Raw genomic sequence first — 17,043 nt, 5'->3', positions numbered from 1 at the left:
TCGGCATGCTGCCCTTTAAGAAGGAGTGAAGTGCCTCGCTTGTCTTTTGAGGCTGGAGCAGTCGTTTACAAGCGCCCCCTCCCAGCCTATTAGCCTTTATTCCTAGATTTACAGATTGAGGATTTATTACGCCCGAAAAAAAAAAAAAAAAGGTTTTTTTTTACTTTACAGATGGTGGTACTACCCAGGCTGCTCTGTGCCTATAGCAACACTGAACTAACTGAAGCGCAGGGCATAGTCATTTCTGCGCACGCGCAGCTCGTGGGGCGGGACTTCCGGAGTCTTTCGCATGCTGGCTAGTTTACCCGCTGTTAGGCGCATTAATGGGGCCAGTGCTTCGGAACGTTGCATGGGCACCGAGGTCACGGGACCGAATAGTGACAAGAGGAGTCTTTGTCCCCACTACACAGAGGGATGTGTCCCGCGCCCGGACGGGAAGAGTGCCGCGCACGGGACCCCGCTTGATGACCAGAGTTCTCGGCCGGTCTCTGCCCACAAGCTCCATGGCAGCAGTCGAGCTGAAAGACACGGCTCAGGTGAGTGAGCGTCCTCTAGCCCTCGCCGTAATCCTTACCGTATCTCCCGATTCTCGAGTCCCGAGTGGGGCGCCTGCTCAGGCCCCTGCAGCACAGGCTCTGGTCCTGAACAAGGGGACGCTTGTGGTGGCGACCCCGTTTCTTGAGAACCAGTGTAACAAGGGACGGGGGAGAGCCCTCAGCAGAGTGACCGGCAGGGGTAAGGGCCCAGTGGAGGTGCCACTGAGCTGGAGCAAAAGGAAAACCTGGGGTTTGTCATGTGTCTGCAGGGAAGAGAGTGTTAGGAATCGGGCATGGACGGCAGGCTGGGGAGCTGTGCCTTCATTCTCAAGACGCTGGCAGCCATGGAGGGTTGTGAACAAGAGGGAGATGGTAAAAAAGCCGCTCAGAAGAAAAAGAAACTGAAAGGGGAGTGATGACAGGACCAGGAAGGTCCCGCAGATGTTAGGAACAGCACTGTTCACTAAAGACCAGAGATAAAACAATGAAGTTCACCTGGCTCCAGGGCTGGTCAGAGCCGAAAGGAGGACAGAGCCCTTTGTAGCCTGCCTGTTACAACTCCCTCTTCTCAGCAGTTTCCTGTGGCTTTAGAAGCGCTTATGGGCCCTATACAGGTAAGAGGAGGGTGGCCCAGGTCTTCACTGATCCTAGCCCCACCCATCAATTTTTTTGGTTTATGATGTCGTTGGTCTCTTCACCAGCCGCTGTTTTTAGCCCCTGAGCCTAAGGACCCTGAACACACCCCAAGCTTAGGTACTAAGTTCATTCCAAGGGTGCTATGGAGTGGTTCCTGTTGTTGGTAACCAAGGGAATGAGATCTGGAAAGTTGTCCCAGGCTAGGTACCAGTGTGTGCAAATGCTTGGACGCAAGACTGAACTTGGAGTGCTCAGTGACCCCAGTTCTTCATTCTTACTCATGGGAACAGGCAGCAGGGGATAGGAGTTAGGCTTATAATGGCTTCCTGAGAAGTTGAGTATCTATTCTGGAGGTGAGGGAAGAAGTGGGAGTTTTGGAGTAGATGAAGGAGATGATCTGACACAGGTCTCCTCAGACTCCCTGTGGCTGCAGCATGGAGACCAGACTGTGGGTGCGAGGGTGTTCTGAGTGTGTTTCATTTCAACTCAGCTGTTACCCCAAGGGTTGGGGGATAGGGAGCCATCTTTCGCAGCCCAGGTTATGTATATTGCCCTAGATGGAAAGTCACACTTCAACCACAAGACAGAAAAGCAGAAACGAAGAACTTTATTACTCAATAGGTCTCAGGGAGTACACAGCAAGCCCATAGGCCATGGTACACGTGGAGATGTCATGGGTAGAGAGAGAGAGTACAGACCTGGGGCACAGCGTTTATTAGGGTTTGAGGGTGTGGCTGGGGAATTTTCGTGGGATAAGTGATGATTGGTCCTTTTGAAACTAAAGAGTGTAAGGGAGAGTGGCTGTGGAAACTACGTGGGACAGCTCTAGGGTGCTGAGACGTGGAAAACCTGGGTGTTTTCAGTAGCATGGTTATCTGGGCCAAGTAGCTGCAGCAAGATGTGGTGTGCCAGCTAATGGGGTAAGGAAGGGGCTCAATATGGATGCAGAAGCATCATCTAAAATGGAGGCTGGCAGATGTTAAATACATCTTGTGATGCAGAGGCGTCATTCGATGGAAGAAAAATAACGTGTATGGCTTGGGTGGCAGAAATGTTAAATGACATGGCGAAGGAGCATTACAGCCAAGAAAACACACATTTGATGACAGCTGGAATAAGCATGAGTGCAATCTAAAGCTTGGAAACCCATGTGGAGCCATTGACCCCATGTGGAGGGATCCGACCAGGAGAACAAGTCATCGATTTTAGGAGCAGCAGGTATCTGTCGGAAGACTTTGGTTGTATTATGAAGTATCTCAACATCTTGGGCCATTTATTGTATTTGGCCTGTACCTGCCCTGAGTGGCTAATGTACATAAAGCAAGTGGCTTCTGGCAGAGCACAGACTCCTCCCTTGTGAGCCAGTAGGTAGTCTAAAGCTAGTCAATTGTCTAACACTTTCTGGGCCAGAGATTCATGCTATTTGTGCATGAGGGAGAAGGTATCGCGAAGATGCTGAATATGTTAGGACAGAAAACAATTGCATATTGGCCTCAGTTGCTTACTTTTGGGTGACCAGGGCAGCTGTACTGGCACCTAGTCCAGTCAGGCCGAGCAGAACCGAGATGTCTAGAATGATGGGTATAAATATGGCCCTCTTGAATCGGGTTGCAACTCAGTGGGCGTAATTCCTTGGGGATAGATTTGTAAAGGTAAGCCTAGGGAAACTATAGTTCATCATATGACTTTGTCTCGTGGCATCTTATGAGTTTGTTGGGGCAATGAAAACTGGATGAAGTGTTGCCCCTTTTGGGAAGGACTGTAGTACATACCTAATGCTGAGTTTTACATGATGAAGGTTGAAGGGTTTTCAGCCAGGAGACCAAGGAGTTTGACTCATTCATTATCAATCTGCACTATGTGTCTTCCTGTAGTGCGGTTATGGGGAAATGGGGGCTAGGAGGCATTTAAGCCAGGGCAGATTAGCTGCAAAGTGCTTGCAGCAGACACTCCAAACCGACCTGGGGTTGAACAATTGGAATCTGTAATGGGTGCAATGTTTACTAATAGAGAAGCCAGAGGCCCTTTAATCTATTGAATCTCTCTGTAGCTGAGATTATCAGTGGGATAATATTGAGGGGCTGGGTTGAACTGAGAGGTGGCCGGGTGACAAACCCAGCAGTTCCTTGTTGAAGATAAAAGGCACCCCATTCTGCGCATCATACAGACAGGTTAGAGGTATGGATGAAAATGGGAGGTGGCAAATTAGGGGATGTTAAAGTTTTGAGATATGGGAAAGGTGGGGAGGTATCATGCCCAATGGTGAACACAGCATACGCATAGGCCTCGATACAAGTAGGGAGGTTGAGGGTAGAGAGAAAAAGCAAGCCTGAGGCACAGCCTTTATTAGAGTTTGACAGTGGGGTGAGGGGATTGTTTTGGGTGCGTAATCATTGGTCCTTTTGAAACTATTGTTGTTAGGTGGCGTCAAGTCAGTTCTGACTCATAGTGACGCTATGTACCACAAAACAAACCAGTGCCTGGTCCTGTGCCATGCTTGAGTCCATTATTGCAGCCACTGTGTCAGTCCATCTTGTTGAGGGTCTTTCTCTTTTCTGCTGACTCTGTACTTTACCAAGTGTGATGTCCTTCTCCAGGGACTGATCCTTCATGACAACATGTCCAAGAACAGGAATTAAAGGAAAGTGGTTATGAAAAATATGTGAAGTGGGGTAATTGAGAAATGGAAAACTTGGTTGTTTTTGGTAGCACGGTTATCTGGGGCAGGAAGCTGCAGCAGGGTGTGGTGCATCAGGTAACAGGGTGAGAACAGGCCTCAACAGAGATTCCAAGGCATCATCTAAAATGGAGGCTTGCTAATATAATTATGGGGGGTGGGGGAGCAGGAACACCAGTTAGATGTCAACTGCATTAATCAAGGTGGCTGGACGGTTTTGGTGGCTAAGATGCGGGAGGAATAGTTGGATTCTGTATCTGTCTATTAAGTAGATCTGTCTGGCTTTTTTGATTTTGATTGTGACAGAGAGAAAGGTAGGAGTCAGGGATAAACTCAAGGTTTTTATTTTCAGCAAAATGATGGAGGCACCATCAACGGAGATGGAGAAATATGATGAGCTGCAATGAAAAGTGGGCTCATGGAGGGCTATAGCACTCAGGAGTTAATTGACATTACCTAGTGGTGTTTTGGGAAACTCTGGTGGTGTAGTGGTTAAGTGCTACAGCAACTAACCAAGAGGTCAGTGGTTTAGATCCACCAGGCGCTCCTTGGAAACTCTATGGGGCAGTTCTACTCTCTCCTATAGGGTCGCTATGAATCGGAATAGATTTGACAGCAGTGGGTTTTTTTTTTTTTTTTTTTTGGTTTAGTGGTGTTTTGGAGCCCTGGTGGTGTAGTGGTTAAGCCTTTGGTTGCTAACCAAAAGGTTGGCAGTTCAAATCCACCAGCTGCTCTTTGGAAGCCCTATGGGACAGGTATACTCTGTCCTGTAGGGTCACTGTGAGTTGGAATTGATGACGGCAACAGGTTTTTAGTGGTGTTTTACAAGCTTTTATTTACTTTCATAATGCTTAGGATGCAGATGAATGGGGTAAGGTTCATCATGTGGTCGATCTCTGTCTTAGTTATCTAGTGCTGCTATAACAGAAATACCACAAGTGGATGGCTTTAACAAAGAGAAGTTTATTTTCTCACAGTAAGGTGTGCTAAAAGTCCAAATTCAGGGTGTCAGCTTCAGGGGAAGGCTTTCTTTCACTGTCAGCCTTCTCATCAATCTTCCCCTGGTCGAGGAGCTTTTCTGGTGCAGAGACCCTGGGTCCAAAGGATGCGTTCTGCTCCTGGCACTGCTTTCTTGGTGGTATGAGGTCCCCCATCTCTCTGCTTGCTTCTGTCTTTTATATCTCAAGAGATTGCTTCAAAACACAATCTAATCCTGTAGGTTGAGTCCTGCCTAACTAACACAACTGCCACCCATCCTCCCTCATTAACATCGTAGAGGCAGGATTTACAACATATAGGAAAATCACACAGTACCGGAAATCACGGCCCAGCCAAATTGATACACACATTTCTGGGGGGACATAATTCATTCCATGACAGTCTCCCTCAGAGCCCATCCCTAGGTGTGAGACAGGAAACCTTTTCTGCACACGTAAGCCTCCAAGTTTATGTTGCAGGCGAAAGATTGTGATGCAAAGGGCCTAGGAGTTTTATACGTCTGAGTGCATGGGAAAAGGGTTAAGAGGAAGGGGCCTTTATTCAGCTGCACCTGGCCTGACCATCCTATTGCCAACTTGTTGAAATTCAGACGGCATAGTAGGCCTGCACCATGGATGCATGACTAGAAAGAACGTTTCTTCCCCTCTTCTAGCTGTAAGACTAACTGTGTAAACCTTCATTTTCTAGTTAATGATAATGATATAGGGGATTAAAAGTCAGCAGGAAAAACTACCTCCCCAGGGGTGCATACTTTAGTACAATTAAGTGGAGTAGTCATGGAGATGGTGGGAAGCTAATCTCATGCTGGAAAGCAGTCACCTTCCTTTAGTCCACCCCCTCAATTGCAGCATCTCCTGATGCTTCTAATTTATCTGGGTATCATATGTCCAGCGGCCTTCTCGTGTGCAGAGGCATAGATTATTGCCTGTGCTTTTCTGTACTAGCTTGATAGCTGCTTGGCTAGCACAGCAGCATCCAAGGAGATTAAATATTTGAATATTCCAATTAGCAGTAGTACCCTAACAGGATGATCAAAGCCTGTTTGGAGAATAGACTGTAATCATGCATGCCATTCAGGTGGTAGCCAGCTGAGCAGGTCCTGGAAAGAATTATCTAGGTGTACATATGCAGCTTGGGCTGCTCGCCTGGCCAGGACTAGAGCCTCAACTGCCTCTCAGTGTGCTTTATGGTAGCTGTTTATAGAAACATAACACTGTGACCCTGCTAGAGGACAGATCCCTTCCTGAGAGACTAGTAGATAGTCTAAGGCCAGCCGATTCTGGAGGGAGAGTATATCTGTACCATTTCTCTGTTTAGCTTCTCTAGTGCTCCTCCGAGCTTATTGATGACATCTTTTGGTTTTAATGCAGCCTATTCTAGAACCATTTAAAGGCGGATGGTATACCTCTATACACAGGTGACGACATCGCTGGTTACAAGTTGAATGATTCTCAGTAGAAAACCCTAAGAGTGTCCCCATTGTGGGAGTTTTTTTCCAGTTTCCATTGAGGGCTGTATCTAAATGGACTAAAGTTTGTTCTCTTGTCTCAGTTTGATCTGCTTCTTGGCACCGATTCCAGAATCAGCCTGCAGGGAGTTGAGAATGCAAAGTCCAGGCAGGGACTGCATAATAAACAAAGCAGCTGCCTGTCTATCTGGCTGGCAACGTTTTGTATGCTGTATACACACACAAAATATTTTCCCTGTTAAGTGTATATGGGCTGTTGTGTGTTTTCTCTAAATAGTAGCCTTAAATATTGGCCCACGGATGGGGAATAAGCTTCTTTGGCGTGGCCAGTCACAGTCCAGTTTGACCAGCAAGCTCCCACATCTCGCCTCTAGTAATCATAAAGTGTTACATTTTAAAATTGTTTTTAACATTACAGGCTGTGGACTGTAAGATCAGAAAAAAAAAATCACAAAATTAGCAAATGGGGGTTTGCCAGAACAGAAAGTGAAGTTCTTAAACCAATAACCTGCCTCCCACTGAGTTATTATGCAAGAGCTATAGTCTACAGGCTTGCCATGTCCATCAGTCTCATTTCAGGTGAAGCAAAAGTATCCTGTCGGGGTGACTACTTCATAGGACAGGTTTCTGAATACCTTAGGTGGTGTGTCACAATCCGAAGAGGAGCAGGTCCAGCAATGTTCAGTAATGTGATATTATTGAGAATATCAGGAGTCTTGTTTTGGCCATGTTATGAGTCTGAAATATTTCAGAGAAGAAGTGAGTGGAAGTGTCAGGTGGTGTAAAAATTGTGGTGCAGCATCAAACCTCCTCTGACTTCACAAGGGGGAGGAAAGAGAATCAAGGTCATCAGCCCAAGGCTGATTCTCATGAGGTAGAAGTCAAACATGCCTCCATTTTCCAACCTTTTTTACCAATTCTGACACCAGCCCTTCCTCCCATGGCACTCTGTACTCCTCTGCTGAGTCTGATAATTTGTTGCAGTAGCCACACAGAACTCACATAACCATACTCATGATTACAGGGTTTATTAGGTAAGTAACAGGTTACAATTTAGGATCAGGAATGACTCAGGATACAGTTCTTTGAGGACAGCTTCTTGGCCGTGCCTACAGGCAAGCCACTTCCTTGGCCCCTCAGCTCGGCCTCTGCTCTGCTCAGACAAGTCTTACAAAGCTCTTCAGCTCTGCCACTAAGTGCCCAGAGGCACCCCACTTCGTCAGTAAGCCTCCTGCCCGAAGGCACTCAGCTCTTTTCTCTGTGGATCAGCACGCCCACTGTAGCTGCCTCATTCCATGGCCTGGGAAGCCCACCACGCCATCTTGTGCTGGTCTCTTGGTTCTGCTGCTGTTATTTCTCTGCTGCACTTGGCGCTGTTTCTTGCTGTCTCAAGTATTACACCTTTCTTTCTCCTGGGTCTAGGAGGTTCTCAGCACAGTGACCCTGGGTCAAAAGCTTCTGGCTCTTCTTTCTCGATGTTAGTGAGATCTCCTCTCTGTGCCTCTGGGATGGCTCATTTTAAGCCTGGCAAGATGGCAAAACTAACCAATCCCCTCATTAGGGTTCCATACACCTTATTTCCCTGGTCCCACCAATCATTTTGTGGGAGTCACAAGACCATGAATGGCTGGAAGGGCCATATTAAGTAATTCACTGCACTGCAAGTGGGCTTTTGGATGTACAGCTCTTAAATTCTGGGGAGAGGTTCAGGATGAAGACATCTTCAACGATAGTGGCCAGTGGGTGGATCAGGAAGGAGCAGTGCATCACATTAAGTATAGGGAAGCTTGGTCATCATGGTAATGCTAATATCAAGCTAGGAAGGGGGAAGGTAGGGACCGAGGATCGGGTCTCTTGCTTGTGCATATGGTTGGGGCGATGGACAGTCAACAACACACAGTGAGGGAGAGAGGTGACCATGGGAAGAGTGTGGGAGAGAGGATGATCACGCAGGTGACCAAGGTTTCTGAGGGATGAGTGGACATGAACATATTCACCATCCTGTTGACTCACCTGGATTTTGCCATGACCCTTGGTAGGGTCTGGGGTGTTTCAGTCAGGCTGGTAGATAAGCTCAGAGGCACAGGAATTTCTGGGAAAGTCACTGGGCTTAGGGTAGAGGGCCACTGGGGCCTGGTTTTGCAGGAGCCTTAGGTGGAGAAAGGAAGGCTGTAATTGGTGCGGGGCAGCAAGTGCAGCACAAGGGGAGGAGGCTGCAGGTGGTTCTGGTCGACTGAGGTTAAAATCAGGAGTAGAGTCAGGCAGGAAGGCCTTCACAGCAGGTTCAGGGCTGCCCCTGACACTGGAGGCCAGTGGAGGTCTGGGGTAGATCTGAATCCTGTTTGAATTTCCCAAACACTCTCTGGATGCACATTATAATGTGGGGAAGCCAGAGAGATGCTGTGGAGTGGGGCAGGGAGGGGAGGAGGCTGTGGGAGTGCAGAGTGGGAGAGAGGGTGGGACCAAGTGGTGTGCACATGGAGATGGCCCCAGGGCCACATGCTGGGGACCTAAGGGTGAGAGGTAAGCCCATATTTATTTGTATCTGGGAGGCATAATCTGGGGGACCCCAGGGAACTGCTTGTCAAGAGGATGCTCATGCGGCCCTGCATATCAGACCCAGAGCTTATCTCACCTGTCTACCCATCTGCTTTTTGGTGCTGTGGGCTGACACAGAAATCTGTGGGACCATGTGGGGGTGCAGGCATTATTGGCACCAGCACCTGGTGTCTTCTTTCATATAGGTGCTATGGAGGACGGTGAGCGGGAGGAGGGGTGGGATGTGGGAGAACAAACTTGGAGACCTAACAGAAAAGCTAATCATGGAATGAACTGTTGTCCCCATTATGGCAGGGCTCTGTGTCCTTTGAGGATGTGGCCATTCACTTCTCCCAAGATGAGTGGAGACTCCTTGATGAGGCTCAGAGAATACTGTACAGCGATGTAATGTTGGAGATCTTTGCAATCATAGCCTCTCTGGGTAAGACCTTCACACCCACTCCAGTATCCTGAGCTGGTCTTTGTCTTGCCCCTTTTCCCCAGACACAGCTTTGTCCTTCCAAAGCCAGACTTTGAGCTCTGCTACCTTTCCTATTCTCTTGATACATATGCTATGGGGTCAGGGCTGAGCTGTATGAGCTGCCCTGAGCAATGCGTTCACTCCCTGAGCAGCCCCACCACCTACTGCCCAAGTGTGCAGGGAAGAGTCTGGGAGTCAGGAATCTTCCATTCAGCCCAGTGGATTGCACCCTGCTTATCCTCTCCCTGACTTGGTGAAGTGTCCACATTCACACCACCTCTGTGCCCTAGGCTCTGCCTGTACCTCTAGCTGATGTTTTCTTTTGCCTGCCTATGCCAGGAATTGCAGGCATTGTTATGGTTACTACTGATGTGCCCCTAGGGCAGTACTTGAAAGACCCTCTTTCCAGATTTTTATGTAATAATTTTTCTTTTCTCTTTGTCTTTTGTGGCTGCCTTGCTCTAGGCCCATGCTGGCTACTCCCCTGTCCTGTCTTTCCCTTAGGGCTTGCGTCATGCACGTCTCATCATACAGATGGATTTCAAAGAGAGCCCTGATTTTTTCCCAGAGTAGGCATGGCAAGATGGTCTTAGATGGCCCTGTTCAGCCACAGCTGGGGGAGGGCAGATATTAGGGCTGTGTTCAAATTATGCCAGAAACCTGTCTTATAACCACCACTATTTTGTTTTAACTGCCAGTGGCCACATCTCATTTCTGTCTTTTCTTCCCCATACTTGACGGTTTACTGACTTCAGTTCAACGTGACTTCTGGCCCCTGACTACCCCAACCATTCTGTCATCCGCATGTCACCTGATCCTCTCCACTACTGTCTCTGTGACATTCCCCAACATTGGCCCACACATAATGTGTTGTGAGGTGTCCACATATCCTTAAGCAGTCCTTGAACACAAGCTACTTGGTTCCAGTTTCTTTGAGCACAGCTAACTCTGCACATCATGTGTGGGTCACCAACCGATAAATTCCTGCTGAAGCCTCATGGCAGAAAAGTGAGAAACCCTACCCCTTCTTCCTGTGCTGCACCCTGTCCTCTTGTCCTTCCACTGGTGAGGACTGCCCCATTCTGTGATAAACTCTAGTACCGGAAGGAGCCCCTTCCTTAACCTCTCCACAGGTCCGTCTCCCCAGAATAGTCCCATGGATTCATTCCTTGACATCTAACACACATTTGTATTTATTCTTTAAATATTTAACGCAGCATTTTCGAAGTCAGGGTTTTTCACTTGTAAAATTTAGTGGCACCGATTACGTTAATCATGTGGTACAACCATGACCAATAGTCATTGCCCTGTCACACAATTTTAATGAGACTTTCTCCCACAATTGGAAACATGTTTTAAGGCATTTTTCTGTTTTCAGGTTATTGCCATGGAACAGAGGAGGAGGAGGAGTCTTCTGAGCAGAATGTCTCTGTAGATGGAGTGTCGCAGGTCAGCACTCCACAGGCCAGTCCATGCACCCAGAAGACTAACCTTTGTGAGAAGTGTGTTTCAGTCTTGAACAACATTTTCCATCTCTCCAAGCAAAAAGCAAGTTCTGGACAGAAAGCATACTTGGGTGGGGCATGTATGAGAGCCTTCTGGCTCAGTACAAACCTTCCGCAGCACCAGAAGCATCACAGTGGAGACAAATCCTTTAGGAGGGATATGGATGGGGCCTTGTTTGTGAAGAGCTGCAAATTCCAAGTGTCCAGGCAGCCCATCACCTGTACGGAGCCTGGGAAGGACTCCCTGTTACCCTCGAAACTTCTCCAGCACCAGACCACACCCAACAGTGAAAAGCCCCTAATCAGGCTTGAATATGGGGAGTCCTTTCAGAGTAGAAGGTGTCATTACAAGTATGAACGTGGGAAAGATGTTAGACACAGTCACACAGTTGATGATCATCAGAGCGTCTGCATTGGAGAGGGGCTTTGTGAGAGTAGCAAATGTGGGAAAGCCATCAGTTGCAATTACAGACTTGTTCAGGAGTGTGGAATTCACACTGAAGAAAGGTTGTATGAATGCGGTGAATGTGGGAAAATTTTTAGACAGTTTTCCGGCCTTATTAATCACCGGCAGATTCACACAGATAGAAGGCCTTATGGATGCAGCCAGTGTGGAAAATTCTTTACCCACAAGTCCATCTTCATAAAGCGCCAGGAAGTCCACACTGGAAAAAGGCCTTATGAGTGCAGTGAATGTGGGAAATGCTTTAGTCATAGGCCTAACTTTATTGTACACAAGAGAATTCACACTGGAGAAAGGCCTTTTGAGTGCAGTGAATGTGGGAAATGTTTTCGCCAAAACCGTCAACTTTCTGAACACAAAAAAATTCACACTGGAGAAAGGCCTTATGAATGTCGTGAATGCGGTAAGTCCTTTAGCAGAAATGGCAGCCTTACAAGACATAGGCAAGTTCACATTGGAGTTAGGCCTTATGGGTGTGGTGAATGTGGGAAATCCTTTCGCCAAAGGTATATTCTTATTCAACACCAGAGAATTCACACAGGATCACATCCTTATGAATGTGGAGAGTGTGGGAGATCATTGCGTGATCCTTCCAGCCTCATTCGACATCAAAGAATCCACAGTGGAGAAAGGCCTTATGAGTGCAGTGAATGTGGAAAGTTATTTAGGAATAACTCCCATCTTATTGCACACAAGAGAATTCATACTGGAGAAAAGCCTTATGAGTGTAGTGAATGTGGGAAGTCCTTTAGCCGAAGCTACACCCTTATTCAACACCAGAGAATTCACAGAAGAACAAGTCCTTATGAGTGTGGAGAATGTGGGAAATCATTGTGCAATCACTCCAGCCTTGTTCAACATCAAAGAGTGCACACTGGAGAAAGGCCTTATGAGTGCAATGAATGTGGGAAACTCCTTAGCAGTAGTTCCACCCTCATTCAACACCATAGAGTCCACACTGGAGAAAGGCCATTTAAGTGCAATGAATGTGGGAAGTCCTTTGGCTGTAGCTCCACACTTAGTAAACATCGGAGAGTGCATACTGGAGAAAGGCCTTATGAGTGCAGCGAATGTGGCAAGCTGTTTAGGGACAGATCCCACCTTAGACTACACAAGAGAATTCACACCGGAGAAAAACCTTATGAATGCAATCAATGTGGGAAATCCTTTACTCGAAGCTCCACCCTTTCTGAACACCAGAGAATCCACACAGGAGAAAGCCCTTATGAGTGCACAGAATGTGGGAAGTTGTTTAGGAATAGATCCTACCTTGTTGTACACAAGAGAATTCACACTGGAGAAAGGCCTTACGAGTGCAGTGAATGTGGGAAATCCTTTTTCAGTAGCTCCAGCCTTAGTATACACAAGAGAACTCACACTGGAGAAAGACCTTATAAGTGCAGTGAATGTGGAAAAGCCTTTAGTCGAAGCTGCAGCCTTACTCAACACCAGAGAATTCACAAAGGAGCAAATCATTATGCCTGTGGCAAATGTGGGAAATCATTTAACAATCATTCCAGCCTGATTAATCATCAGAGGGTCCACACTGGAGAAAAGCCTTATGAGTGCAATGAATGTGGAAAGTTGTTTAGGAATACCTCTCATCTTACTGTACACAAGAGAATTCACAGTGGAGAAAAGCCTTATGAGTGCCATGAATGTGGGACATGTTTTCGCCAAAAGTGTAAACTTATGAAACACAGTAAAATTCACACTGGGGAAAACATTTAAGAGTGCAGTGAATGTGGAAGGTGGTTTAGCAGTATCTCCCACTTTACTGTACACAGTGAGATGTGTGTATACACACACACACACAATTTCCTATTTACAAGATTTAACAAGATCATTAAAATATTATAAACAGTGTATATTTAAATTGTACAAACTGATAAATTTTGACAGGTGCATACCATCTGCACAAAACCACAAGCGTAGGATAATGAACGTAGCAATCAGTGTCAAACATTCCTTCAAGCTAGTGTTTAATCCTGCCCTCCTGGAGCTCATTTTCCACGTCACTGCAGACAACCACATTTTTGATATTTGTTACTATAGGCTCATTTGCATTTTCTAGAATTTTGTATAAATGAAATCCTGTAGTAGATACTCCTTTTGTGTGTCTTTCAGCAAAATTATTTGAGAATTATTTATGTAGGGAAATACCAATAGTTCATTGCTTCTCATTTATGGAGGAGTAGTCTATAAGGTCGCTATGAATCAGAATTAACTCACTGGTGACAAGTTGTTTGGTTGGGTTATTGTTGGGATACACCATGATTGTTTTATTTATTCAGCTTTTGATGGCTCTGTTGTTTGGGGCTTTTAAAAATCAAGCTGCTATGAACATTCAAGTATGATACTTTGTATATATGGACGTATTCTGTCATTTCTCCTGAGCATATAACTACTAGTGGAATGGCAGGGGCATATGGTAGATGTATATTTGACTTATTTTTGTTTTTTTTCAATTCCAACCTGTTTGCAGTGTGTTTGTACCATTTTACATTCCCAGCAGTAGTAAATGAGAGTTCCAGTTGATCCACATCCTGGCCAAAACATGATATGGTCAGTCTTTTTAACTTTAGATATTCTAATAAGTGTCTAGTGATACCTCCTTGTAACTTTTTTTTTGATTGTGCATTAGGTGAACGTTTACAGGTCAGGTTGATTTCTCATATAAAAATGTATACATGTTCTTATAATTTTTATTTGCATTTTCTTAATGAACAATGATTTGGAGTATCATTTCATGTGATTATTTGTCACCTATGTGTCTTTTCTGGGAAAGTGTCCATATTTTCTGCCCATTTTAAAATTAGATTTTTTGTTTTCTCATTAGTGAGTTTTGAAAGCTCATATTTTGGAGACAAGCCTTTTATCATATATGCAATTTACAAGTGTTTTCTCCAAGTCAATGACTTGTTTTACTTTTCATAATGTTGTCTTTCAAAGAGCAGATTTTTATTTTTAATGAAGTCCAGCTTGTCATCGTGATTCTTCATGGATTGTACTTTTTGTTTTACCCAAGAAGTTTTTGCAAAGTCCAAAGTTACAGTTTCCCCTATGTGTTTTACTAGATATTTTATAGTTTTAAGCTTAAACTTAGATCTTTGAATCATTTTGAATTATTTTGTATGTGTGTAAAGGTCACACATGAGGTAAATGTCGAACTTTTTTAGATTTTTTTTTGTGGGGGGCATATGATCATTCTGTATTTCCAGCAGTATTTGTTGCAAAGTTTATCCTTTCTTTATTGAATTGCTTCAGTAAATTCCTTTATTTTGGTGAAATATTGATATATCACGTATTCATTGACCATATATATGTATGAATCTATTTCTGACCTTTTTTGATTCTTGAATACAAGTAATGTTGGCCACATAGAATTAATTGGGAAGTATCCTGTCCTCTCCAGATTTTTCAGAATATGTAACACAGATATTGTTAAAAATTATTTTTTGATGTTGTTCAAAAAATACACAGCAAAACATACACCCACTCAATAAATTCTACGTGTACATTCAGTGACATGGATTACATTCTTCAAGTTATGCAACCATTCTCACCCTCCTTTCCCAAATTGTTCCTCCTGCATTAACATTTACTCACTGCTCACTAAGCTTCTTAGCCAACCTTTCAAGTTGCTGGTGTCAACTTGATGTCATAAAGATAGCTCTTTAAAACAGCATGGTACTCAAAGCAGTCATTCTTTACTAATTTAGCTAAATTATTGTTGGTTTAAAGACTTCAGGGGATATTTTTGGCTTAAGGTTTAAAGATTATCTTAGGGCAGTAGTTAATGGGGGGTTCATCCAGCCTCAGTGTCTCCAGAAAGTCTGGGTTCTGTGTGAATTTGAAATCCTGTTCAATGTTTTTCCCCTTTTATCATGATTCCTCTATAGAATTTTTGATCAAAATGTTGAAGTAATGATAGCCGGGCACTGTCCAGTTCTGGTCTCATGACAAAGGAGGCAATTGTTCATGGAGGCAATAAGCCACACTTCCTTCTATTCATGACCCTCCTTCGCATGTTTGTCCAGATGAATAAAGACCAGTTAAGACCCCTGGCGCTATGCAATGAAGTAAGAGAACAGAAACACAAAAAACAATATTACACTTCTTCACCAAGAAACCAAATCCCATTGGTTGTGTGAATGGTCCATCATTCATTCATTTAGGTCGTTTGCACCATACAAAAACCAAAACCAAAGCTGTTGCTGTTGAGTCAATTCTGACTCATAGCGACCCTATAGGACAGAGTAGAACTGCCCCATAGGGTTTCCAAAGAGCGCCTGATGGGTTTGAAGTGCTGACCTTTTGGTTAGCAGTCATAGCTCTTAGCCACTATGCCACCGGCGTTTCCGTATGTACCATAACACCTTAAGTAATAACCCTTGAACCATAAACACATTAACATCCATTTAACATGAGAAAACAGGTTACTGGAAGAGGGGACATAGGTGTTTTACTTAGCACAAGAGATTGCTGTAAGATGAACGTAACACATTTTTGTTTTTTTCTTGCTCAAATTATAATTGTCTCCTACATAGTGATGTCATGGGCCCTGCCAACTTTGAAAAGGGAATCATTTTCCTCACTCAGATGGGAGCAGGGATACTGGGAAACTCGTCCCTCCCTTGTTTTTATAACTTCCTATTTTGAAGCCCACAGACCTGATTGTCAACCAACTGACTTTAGCCAACAACTTGGTTTTTTTCTCCAGAAGAATCCCTCAGACAGTAACAACTTTTGGATGGAAGTATTTCCAGGATGATGCTGGCTGTAAAGTGGTCTTCTGTTTTTACCAAGTGGCCACATGGTTTTTGCTAAATACTACCTGTTTCCTCAGTGGTTTCCAGGCCATTAAGCTTTGCCTCAGTAGCTCAAGGAGGATGGCTCTCAGAATGAGATCCCCAAGGTGCATTGGTTTCTGCTGTTCCCTCCACTGGATCTTAAAATTTTAGTAAATGCCTCTATTCCAGTGACAGTGGTTGGTCCAAGGAATGCCCAAAACAAGACGAAAACATTATGGATACTGTTCTTTGCTCAGATAGGACAAGTTTATAATCTCACTACATGCAGTCATGTTCTCCTCCATTGATGTAATATGTTTGGGCCTCATGTTCTGGTTTAGTGGTTTCATGATCTTTGTCCTGCTGAGGCACAAGCATTGATTCCAACAGTTTTGCAGGAACAGCATTTTCCCTAGATCTTCCCACATGGTGCAAGTTCTTTTTATTACTCCAGTTGTGACTCCAAGACACTGGCTGGTGGATGTGTTTGTGTTTTTGGCTTTATGTTTCTCAACATTTGCCCCTTTTTGTTTATAACCAGTAACATCTGAATCTCACACCTCTGCTTTCTGGGCCAGAAAAAACATGCTTTCTTAACCTGATTAAACAACTGTAACTCTTCTGACTTCTATGGTTAGATTAACAACTGATTTTTTTTTTTTTCAATTTAGGTGATTATTAGGTTCTCAGAATCCAGCTAAGAATCTGTGATACAGTGGTAAATAAAGAAAAAGTACTTTTTTCTAGAACTTATAATGTAACCAGAAAAATTAATTTACTACAAAATTTTATAGCCCAAGCCAAGCCCATTGCCATCGAGTCAGTTCCAACTCAGTGACCCTATAGGACAGGGTAGAACTGCCCATCTAGAGACTCCAAGTATGAAATCTTAACAGAACCTGACTCCGTTTCTTTCTCCCGCATACCAGCAGATTAGCAGCCAAGTG

At 44.7% G+C, this 17,043-nt stretch overlaps 1 protein-coding gene across 2 annotated transcripts; it reads left to right on the top strand.

Moving 5' to 3' along the window:
* The first annotated feature begins 300 nt into the window (after nt 1-300).
* LOC100665672 (zinc finger protein 551-like) lies at nt 301-15,302 on the top strand. Of its 2 annotated transcripts, XM_023543639.2 has the most exons (3): nt 301-536; nt 9,170-9,296; nt 10,714-15,302. In XM_023543639.2, exons 1-3 carry the CDS (start codon nt 324-326, stop codon nt 13,032-13,034), a joined length of 2,661 nt encoding a protein of 886 aa, XP_023399407.2. In that variant the 5' UTR covers nt 301-323; the 3' UTR covers nt 13,035-15,302. The 2 variants fall into 2 exon arrangements, with proteins under 2 accessions (XP_023399407.2, XP_064150375.1); XM_064294305.1 differs by lacking the exon at nt 9,170-9,296.
* Nucleotides 15,303-17,043: the final 1,741 nt, after the last annotated feature.

This window comes from Loxodonta africana, chromosome 11 (assembly GCF_030014295.1).
Source record: "Loxodonta africana isolate mLoxAfr1 chromosome 11, mLoxAfr1.hap2, whole genome shotgun sequence".
Lineage (NCBI taxonomy): Eukaryota > Metazoa > Chordata > Mammalia > Proboscidea > Elephantidae > Loxodonta > Loxodonta africana.
This window is presented reverse-complemented; position numbering and strand designations above follow the sequence as displayed.

Excerpts from the sequence above, each read along its gene's own strand:
- LOC100665672 (XM_023543639.2), top strand. The coding sequence starts at position 324 with ATGGGGCCAGTGCTTCGGAACGTTGCATGGGCACCGAGGTCACGGGAC. Across the intron at positions 537-9,169 it reads AGCTGAAAGACACGGCTCAG|GGCTCTGTGTCCTTTGAGGA; the intron begins GTGAGTGAGCGT and ends CCATTATGGCAG. Across the intron at positions 9,297-10,713 it reads TGCAATCATAGCCTCTCTGG|GTTATTGCCATGGAACAGAG; the intron begins GTAAGACCTTCA and ends TTCTGTTTTCAG.